Source organism: Eleutherodactylus coqui, chromosome 10 (genome assembly GCF_035609145.1).
Source record: "Eleutherodactylus coqui strain aEleCoq1 chromosome 10, aEleCoq1.hap1, whole genome shotgun sequence".
Lineage (NCBI taxonomy): Eukaryota > Metazoa > Chordata > Amphibia > Anura > Eleutherodactylidae > Eleutherodactylus > Eleutherodactylus coqui.
In genome coordinates this window covers 59559938-59570220 of record NC_089846.1, presented here as the reverse complement: position 1 = coordinate 59570220, position 10283 = coordinate 59559938, and the positions used below count along the sequence as shown (strand labels likewise).

Here is a 10283-nt window from a genome sequence, read left to right as displayed (position 1 = left end):
CCCGCTCGTCTCAAAAGATTCAGGGGGCGGGGAGATCTCTCTTCTTCTCTCTCCCCCCCGTGCCCCCGCTCACTCCCACAACTCACTGCTCACCCCCACCAGCACCCGAATCTTTTGAGACGAGCAGGCAGGTACTCGCAAAAGGCAATACTCGCTCGAGTATTTGCCCTTAGCGAGTACACTTACTCATCTCTAATAGTCAGCTATCTATACTATAAAACAACAACACAAAAGAAATAATTGTTCTAGCATCGACTCCCATTACTTGGCCTATACTGCCATCTGGCTTGCTCTTGTGATTTTTCACCACGTGATTGAATGAAAATTCAGTTTGATTTATTTAACCTCGGAATTCACACAAACTGTATGAAGAAAGCAGCTCTGCTTTGTACCTCTAGGGGAACAACAAAACGAATATTGCTGGTGCATATAAAACAAGAAGATGTAAGGCATAGAATGAGGCTAAGAAAAAATGGCAGAGAGCAGGTACGTGCAAGCGAGAAAGCCCCAATAACTTGCAATGAAGAAAATAAATTATTCACATACTATACATTTGGTCAGAGACGACATGACGGTCCGAACAACGTTAGAGAGGTAACATGAAAGTAGCTATGTACAGTGAAGTCTATAAATGTCCACGCTTGTGTGATTGGAGCTGTTGTCATTAGTTTTCAGGGGCTATTACAGATCAAGAATTGGGGAGTCCATGGAAAACTTCGCCAGCTAAGCTTAGGGTGTGTGTAATAGGCAGCCATCCTGAATTCCATGCGGTAAAAGCTCCCGTTTGGTAGAGGGTCTACGAAGACTAGCAGTTATACTAACTCAGTTACCGTCCTTGATATACTAGTTACAGTCAACTTGGAGGCAGCCATCATTTTCTCAAGTGTGGATTACTTTCTTGCCACATAGATCAGTATTATGGGGTTCCAGAGCCATAGAACCAGCTTACTGGAGAACATAAGAGACTTCAGACGTGCCCTAAATGCTTAGAAAAAAAAAAGTTATAAAAATCTATGTGATTCACAATGTTATTTCACTAAATGGAACATGGCGTTGAAGCTTGGAGTTTGAACGTTAAGGAGGCACCGAGAAGTTGAAGTGGCGTTGGGTTGTCACATTTCGTCATCTAGACCATAATCTTCTTCCGGGAAGTCTCCAATCACCACATACTGGGGTTTGACAAATGCTCCATATTTTGGAGAACATGTGAAGTAACGCTTGCCCTCAACACTAGACAAAAGAAGAAAAAAAAAAAATAATATAAGTTATACATCTGAGCTGTAACCTTGGATGTACTGGAAAATGTCAATAATCTGGCATATTCAGGATTGCCAGGGTGCTAGATTAGCGGACCAGAATAGGACATGCTGGAGTTTTCTTTTTTTAATTCAGACCATTGGTCCGTGGGAAAAAAAAGGCTCATCTGAATAGTCCCATTGATTATCCAAGTTCTGTTCAAGTTTGCTCAGTTACAAACTCGGACAGAACTTGCAGCCAATACTTCTCTACATAAAAGGGACATTTCATGAATGTTTGCCAAAACCTGGCTATTTTGTTGCGATCAGCCTCCCATCCAATATTTAGGGTGTCTGTCCAACTCTCCCCTGGTGGTACATGTCAGGGCAGAGAAGGATCAGGCAGTTGAATTTCTACATAGCAGATCATTTTATTCTGGGGGAGGCTAGCTGTTAGCAGAGCTGTCTGGCAGCAGCCAACTACCGCTATCCCCATTCAGAACACATGCCTGCTCAGCCAAGTCGAGCATGCATGTGTATGGGTAGGTCAGAAGAGATAGCGATCTAAAATGTACAGGTGCCAGACTGATGATGGGCACATTACTGTTAATTTTGTGAGGATCTATTTTCAGATCTTTTTGGGGATTCAGGACATAAACCCATGACAAGACCCCCACATGTAAGGGGAAATATGATGTGAACAGCCAGCCTTCCCTTTCTGCGGCAGAAGTCATACTCACCTTCCATCATGTTTTCCTAGAGGTTCGTCATACTGTATACCAACCCAAATGCCAGGTTTAAAGTCTGTTAAACCTAAAAGACACAGAAGTGTTAGAAGGAGAAAAGAAGAAAAACCTTGTACAATACACCATGGGTAGGTTTAGGCAATATTACCTAAAATTAAAATCTTGATTTTCCAAACTTATGTATGATTCTCGATTTTAATCTTCATTTCATTTCTGTTGCTAAAAGCTTTGGCTCACTAATGATTTAAGTACTTACTGACTGTTCATGGCTAATGGCTGCAGTTTGCCTGAAACCACCCATCCATTAACTATCATTAGTTTTCGCACCCAGCTAGAGCTTTTAGCTGCACCTCAATCACATGGTGAACACTTCTCGGGACCGTGCCCTAAGCAAGCTAGTAACCAATTTTCAATTAGAGCATCACCTTGCTGCATAATTGTGGATGGTTGTACCAAAACCAACTTTTATCATGTATCCACAAGATAGGTGATAAAAGCCTAACTATTGGTCATCTCACTGCCGAAACCCCCACCAGTATGCGGGGTGCCGCTCCATTGATTTTCAATGGAACTGCCGGCGATAGGCTGATGAGCTCCTGTACTTGGCCCTTTCCATCAGTACATTCACTCTTCTCTATATAGAGAGGCCCCCGTTGTGGCAACATTGAGCCATCCTTGAATTACAAAGACTGCCATTCATCCGAATAGACGCCATTTAATATCACAGTTCCCGGCAGCTGAAGTGAAAATGCCTAGCTTTCCACAGCATCCCTGGCAGAAAAAAATATATACATAGATCAGTGGTTTGAGGGGGCTTGGGATCCAGAGCGATCAGTTACCGACAAGTGCTTAGTGATCATGACTGGCGGCATCTGGCTAGAATGGTCTGTGTGAACAGACATGACTTTAGCAGAATTCTCATCCAAATTCAATGTAGGAGCCTCACGTCAGTGCAGTGTTCTTCAGCTTCCGTGGTATACAGGAGAGAAGATCCACCTGAGTGCCTCTGACACAGCGCCTAACTTGAGCTTGTGAGGTCACTAACCGGACCGCACCGGAGTGGCAACATGTGGCATGGTACCAGGAGTCACGGTTTTGAGTTGATATTAGGGTCCGTGTGTGCTGCAGACCCCATCAATCCCAGTTGTCAACAAGGCACTGTGCAGGCAGGTGGCAGTTCCACACTGGTGTGGGGTGCATTCCCATGGCATGGGTTGGGTCCACTGCTCCACCTACACCTGCGATTGATGCAAGCATTTTACTGCTTTGTGACCATTTGCAGCCCTTGATGTACCCCAAAATGATGGCATATTCCAGCAGTATAATGTACCATGCCTTCAGGCCCAGGTTGTCCAGAATTGGTTTGAGAAACAATTTGGAGAGTTCCTATGTTCACTCAAAAGCTCAGCTGAAATGGGGATGTGATAGAGAGGTCCATTTGCACCAAGATCCTGCACCTAGAAATATCACAGAGCTGTGGGTGGCTATCCAGACTGCATGGCTCAATATCCCACTAGAAGATTATCATCTACTTGTGGAATTGATGCAGTGTTGAGTTGAGGCACTTTGAACAAGCTAGAGGGGGTCCTACATGCTATTGGTTCCTGTCCCATGACTTTTGGCACATCAATGACAGTGAAAGCTAATGGCATTGCGATAAGCCAATTCTGTGACTCACCCACATACATAACGGTGCCTCTTTTAGTGGGCTGTCCAACTACCTGCACCTCACACCGAGATCCTGGGGTGATCGCCTCTGCTGCCAGCCTCTCCTCTTCCAACTTGCGCAGCTGCTCTGTCGCCTTTTGGGACGTTTCTTCTTCATTGAATTTCCCCAACCTATTCTTCTTCATGAAGGAACGTACAGAATCTGCAAAAAGTGTAACATTAGATACCATAGGCAAGAGTCAATTTTAGTATATAAATAATAAATCTCTGCAGGCTTCCCAATAAAAGGATTGAAATACGCCACGATATAAAGCCAAGACGCCCGCAATATTCTAGCTCAGTTACAGCCATACATTTTGAACCCTTACATGATGAACAGTCCTGTCATGAGATCCCCACACACGAGCCTGCTTTCCTGTATAGACAGGTTGTCAGTCCCCTGTGTGAAGGATTTCCTCTGAATTACATCAGTCCTTAGTGTATGTTCACAGATTGCGGTTTTTTTTTTTGTGTGTGGATCTGCACCACAATCTACAGCATATTTGACACCACAAACCGTGTCAAGATCTGCACCATCTGATCCAGATTTTTTACGTGGTTTTGCTGCGAATCTGGAGCAAATTTTGCACGTTCAGTTGAAAGGGTGAAGTCTGCTGCGGGTCCACGGCACGTTTCACAACAAAATCCACGCCCATGGTGCAGATTTTGATGGGGTTTGTGGTGCGCACCTACATCAAAGTCCACAACACAAAATATGCTGTGAATTTTGATGCAAATGTACACCAAAAAACACAACTTGTGAAGTACACTAAGGACTTGTCCGAGAGCTGCTACGGTAGGAGTTTTTGCTGCTGAATTTTGCACAAATTATGGTGTGGAATTTGCACACCATTTCCACAATGTGTGAACGTACCCATACCAAAGCTTTGCTCTCCTCGTTCCTCCATATGTCCCCTTAATGTATAAAGTGCTGCTGAAAACTTTGTTCCTGCCTTACCTGAGGGTGCAGTGATATAATAGGCACGTCCCTACAAGGATTAGTTGTCAAGTTATAGGAAAGTGCATTCACACATGGCAGATTTGCTGTGGATTTTCCACAGCCACAAAATCCACACCATTTGATGAGGATTGTGGTGCAGATCCACCATATGTGAAGGCATTCCAACTCCCCTGACTCACTGTCTATACTATCTGCAGGATCTCCACATGTAGCCTCACACGGCTCTCCCCTGCCTCCTGCAGCTGACAAGAGCAGTGTGAGGGATGCTACACTTCATAGGATACACTGTTGATTGTATAGTGCGAGTCAAGCGAGTTTTAAAACTAAAGGACAATAGATGTACATTACAGCTCTATCACTTCTTGCCCTTATTGGACGTGCAGAGTGTTAAGGCAGCAGAATGCAGTCCTAAGCTCTGACTCATGACCTGAAGGTTGCAAGTTCAATCCCCGCACGGTTCAGGTAGCTGGCTCAAGGTTGACTCAGCCTTCCATACTTCCGAGGTCGGTAAAATAAGTACTGAGGGGGTAATAAACAAATTACCTGAAAGCGCTGCAGAATAAGTTGGCGCTATACAAATAACAAGTCCCCCCTCTCCTCCCTTCCCGTTCCAGTCAGAGCAGAGCAAGCGTATTGTGATGAAACTTCTCCCTCCTCCGTTTCTGAAAAGTCTGTGTCCTGGAATTGTTTTGTAGAGGATACACCTGGCAGGTAAGGATGACGTACCAGTGTATAATCATTATGAAATACAAATGACGTCTGGAGTAGAAGCACAGAGAGCCGATAATAACTTGAGACATTTAAGTCAGTCAGTGACTAGATCCTACTATACGGTATACACGTATTCGATATTAGAGGACAAAATATGATTTGTCATTTGAGAATAATGGATGATGTTTTAAAGTGGAAGAAGATTAACGTGACCCAGCAGTCAGGAGATCAAAATTGATATTTAAGTCAGTATCTATAGGGGGGGGGGGGAGATTACCTGCTATGTATTATCTTCAAATCTTGTACATTGACTACTATTTAGCTCAGCTCCATTGGGACAGAGCTGTGATCTGTGACTATAATTTAGGTACATTGCCTAATCTGAATTAGTCTGGGACACACCCCGTTTAATCATTGGTTGCAGTGGAGGCAGGGGGCGTGTCTCAGTCATTGTAGCTAAACTAGTCACAGCTCTGTTCCAATGGAGCTGAGCTAAAAAGTAACCAAGGAGCAAGATTTGTGGCTAATAAATAGCAGGTAAACATTCCCCTATAGGTACTGACTTACATATCAGTTTTGAGCTCCTGGCTGGAGGGTCACTAAGTTTCCGTTGTTTCTTTTTGCTAGGATACAGGTTTTATAAACTTCAGACACACCTGATCTTTTATCGTAGGCCTCCTGTGATAGCTCATATTTCTCCACGCGGGATAGATCCTCGTACTCGCCGGCTTTGGCGCCGCTCTTATCTATCACCTAAAAATACACATCCATTGTGTTAGCATCAGTAGAATTATACAGATATTCTCCCACACCCTTCACATTATACGCCCAATACAAGCGTGAGATAAGAAGTATGTGTCACTAACGTGTATCCTGCATCCGTCATCCACAGGGTAGGAGCCCAGCAATGCGTCGTCCTGATCCAGGTTCTGGATAAACGTGTTATCAGTACTGAATAGCTGCAGGTCCATACATGATGCTGGCGAACCGACCACCAGCTCCAGCTTACACTGAAACAAAAGTCATTACAGACATAAGTCACCATCACTCAGATCAGACATCAATGCTCCTTTGGTAACAGCGTTGTGTCAGAAAACACTATTGCCAGAGGGGTTTGTGCTCACTACAGAGAACGTGCATGCTGGTAGTCAGTGGTGGTCCCGGATTACACACTTCATAACTAGGATCTCAAGGGCGGAGCCTGCTTCATACTTGCAATGGCCAGGATCGAAGATATGTCCATTCTCAGTTATTCAGCCCCTGTTCACACAGCAGAATCCGATGCAGATTTTTCCAAGCACAGTAGAAAAACACAAATGTCTACTGCAGCTGTACGATCACATATGAACACTTGGATTTAGTCCTTTTTTAATGGGCAAACTCATACGGAATTCCGGATGCAGAATCCGTGCCAAGAACCTTCACTGTATAGACTATGGCGCAGAGTCCCACTAACACCAGTGGGGCACAGAACTGATGTACATTCAACATCAAGTCAGCTTCCAGTTTTCCACCATGTGAACTGGGCCTTAGATGCTGCAGTCAATAGCAACCACAGCATATAGACTGCTAGACAGAGGAGGGCTCCCTCTCTCGCCCCATTGTGGGGTTCCTAACGGTTGTGATTACAACCCAGAACCTAATAATGGCCTCCAGGCCTGCCATGTCTGCGCTGCCATACAGGAAGTGTCAGGGACTGCGATACTCAGCGGCGCCCGAACTGGAGGGAGGGTATTTCGTGGGTGCCACTATTATTACTGCGGGCCATGATTATTATTGGGGTCACTACAACTATCCACATCCCCTCGAAACTAAACTGAACCCTCCACTTCTTTAGACCACCAAGAAAGGTTTAATTAAAGCAAGTCATTTTAGCATATTTTCTATTGTTTAAACTTGGCTGCATCTTATAGTCCCAAAAATACGGCAAGCATCATAGTATTATACAAGCGATCGCGTGTTCAAGCCCGCCGCAGAATCAGACTGAAAATAACAGGACACGGAAGCCACACAGACTCCACACACATGTTCCATAGGGGGTTAAAGGGATTGTACAGTTAGGATTTAAAGGGGTTTTCTGGGCACTGTCAACATTGGAAGTAAAATAACAACCAAACAAAAAAAAAGACAATACTCACCTACCCCACCGCCATTCTATTTACTTCAGCTGCAGTGGTTACATAGGCTGTCTAACCATGTGACCACTGCAGCCAATAGGAGGCCGGACAGGGTCACCATCAGTGATGTCCTGTAAACCTGCCTTGGGGCTTCTACAATAAAGCAGGGGCCCGATTCCACGGTGAGTATATTACTATTATATAGCTTTGGCCACGGGGTGGGGGAGGGAAATATAAAGAAAAAAACTCAGAAAACCCTTTTAAATCACTTAAGATAATAGGAGAACTCGCCCATCTCTCCAGCGCCACTGCTCTCCAGAACTCTGCGAACAGGTGACCGCCACCTGCCAATCAGAGGCCACCGCACCCATTCTCCTTACATTAGCGCTCACATCCTGGCCACCACAATGCCAGGCGCCCCAACTGGTGATGCTACGCCCTCTGATTGGCATCTGCGCATACAGGAAGGGTTAACGACTGCCGTACTCAGCAATCACACGACTTCTGTTGTCAGCAGAGACTGGGAGAACCGCAGCGCCGAGGACAGGAACGTAACCGCTTGTTTTAAGTGATTGGACTCTAAACTTAAAAGGTTAATTTCTAACCAGTTAACCCCTTCAAGGCCAAAACCACCTCTGACAGTCACATACAGACTAGATAAATCTGCTGCATAAACCTATGCTTATATTATATCCCCACTCACACATAGGGCATCTGCCATACAGCCCTGCGCTCCTACAGCCACCACTCCCACGTCTGTCACATGTGTCTCTCTAGGCCACCATTTTTTTTTCTCCCAACCTTTAGCTCTGCCAAAGTGAGCCCTCTGTCCAGCCTCTTCTCTGCTATGAATGTGTTGAGGCTGCTGCTGATCAAAACGGTTACCACCGGGGCCGACCTGACTGTAACGGAGCTCATGGCTAAGACGACGTCTGCTGCTGCTCCAAATCCCCGGTATGAACAAGACAAAAGAAGCATCCAATCAGAGAGCGCAGTGTTGCCTGAGCAGCCAATAACAGCGCTCGTTTTAGTTTAGTCATAGCCAATAAAAGACGCAAAGTGTGGGCTTTGTTTTGGCCAATCACTGTCTGGTTCTGGCCAACCATTAGTTATCCAAACCAATCATATGTGAGATTTTTACGAATGGTCCCGCCTTATTCCGTAAGAAGAGCCAATGGGAATAGATGCTGTTTTTTTTACCAAGGCGTGAACTAATTGACAGCTCGTTTTGTAGACCAATAGGAAGGTCAATGCCGCCCTACCCTCAACCAATCACAAGACAGAGGCGGATACCTACTGCTGCCAACTGGATACTGGAACGCAACTAATGAGACGCAAACAACTATGGCTTTGGGGAGGAGACGGTTGTGCATAGCAACCAATTAAAGGGGACGGTCTGCTTTTCTATATGCTTTGTTAGGCGACATATAAAGAGATCATCTGCAAATAGCAGTTCTCCTCCCGGAGGCTGAGCTCTTTGTACTGATTGTAACGGCCACCATGCACTGCTTGCTTGCTGATGATAGCGAATCACAGGGTCTCAGCAGTTGTACCCCCACAATGAGCAATTAGTAAAAACCTTACAAGGGTACCAGTGATTGTCAAGAATAGACTACTTGTCTATAGTATTGCTTTATACACTACTGAGCGATTGCAAGTTCAAATCCCCTAAGGGGACTAAAAAATGATGTAAATATTACTTTTTATTAGAAAAAGAAAAATTTGGTAACACTGCATATACAAAGGTCCAGATTATTAAAATATATTATTTATCCCATAGTCAGAAAAAAATATACGCAATACCAGAATTGTGCTTTTTTGGTCACCCCCATATCCAAGAAAAAAACGGAATAAAAAGCTATCAAAAAGTAAGGTGTTTTTTTCAAAATGTTACTAATAAAAAATACCTGTCGCCACACACAAAATCAGTCCATTCACAACCCGATCAACAGGGAAATAACAGTGAGGGCTCCTACCCACTTTTTTAACACTGCGATATCGCTGCGTTTTTTTAACATGATTGTCAATGAGACTTTCTAATGTTAAAAACGCATCGCACAAAAATCGCAAAGCACAGACTTGCGATGCGTTTTTAACATTAGAAAGTCCCATTGACATTCGCGTTAAAAAAACGCAGCGATATTGCAGCATTAAAAAAACGTAAGCGGGTGTGAGCCCTTATGGGGGTAAAAAGATGGCGGCAGAAAGCAAATGTTTTTTTCTTAAAAGGTATTTTATTGTTTGTAAGTAGAGATGAGCGAGCGTACTCGCTAAGGCACATTACTCGAGCGAGTAGTGCCTTAGCCGAGTATCCTCCCGCTCGTCTCTAAAGATTCGGGGGCCAGCGGGGGGCGGGAAGCAGGGGGGAGAGCGGGGAGGAACAGAGGGGAGATCTCTCTGTCCCTCTCTCTCTCCCCCTGCTCTCCGCCGCAACTCACCTGTCACCGGCGCCGGCCCTCGAATCTTTAGAGACGAGCGGGGAGATACTCAGCTAAGGCACTACTCGCTCGAGTAATGTGCCTTAGCGAGTATACTCGCTCATCTCTACTTGTAAGTCATTCTACATAGAAAACTATATAAATTTGTTATCGCCGTAATCGTACTAACCCCCAGAATAAAGATAACGCATCATTTTTACTGCATAGTGAATGTCGTAAAAGCAAACTCTTACCAAACGTTGTGCTATTGCATTTTTTTCCATTTCTTCCCAATTTTTAAAAACTTTCCATTCCATTATAAAGTGCCCTAAATAATGCTATGAAAAATACAACTTGTCTCACAAACAAGCCATGGTGTAGCCCTGTAC

At 44.6% G+C, this 10283-nt stretch overlaps 1 protein-coding gene across 1 annotated transcript; it reads right to left on the bottom strand.

Annotated features, from left to right (window-relative positions):
* Positions 1–314: 314 nt before the first annotated feature.
* On the bottom strand, positions 315–8450 carry TBCB (tubulin folding cofactor B). Its single transcript, XM_066581104.1, has 6 exons — positions 8279–8450; positions 6227–6370; positions 6017–6113; positions 3660–3851; positions 1976–2048; positions 315–1230 (listed from the first exon to the last, which is right to left on the bottom strand). Exons 1-6 carry the CDS (start codon positions 8393–8395, stop codon positions 1113–1115), a joined length of 741 nt encoding a protein of 246 aa, XP_066437201.1. The 5' UTR covers positions 8396–8450; the 3' UTR covers positions 315–1112.
* Positions 8451–10283: the final 1833 nt, after the last annotated feature.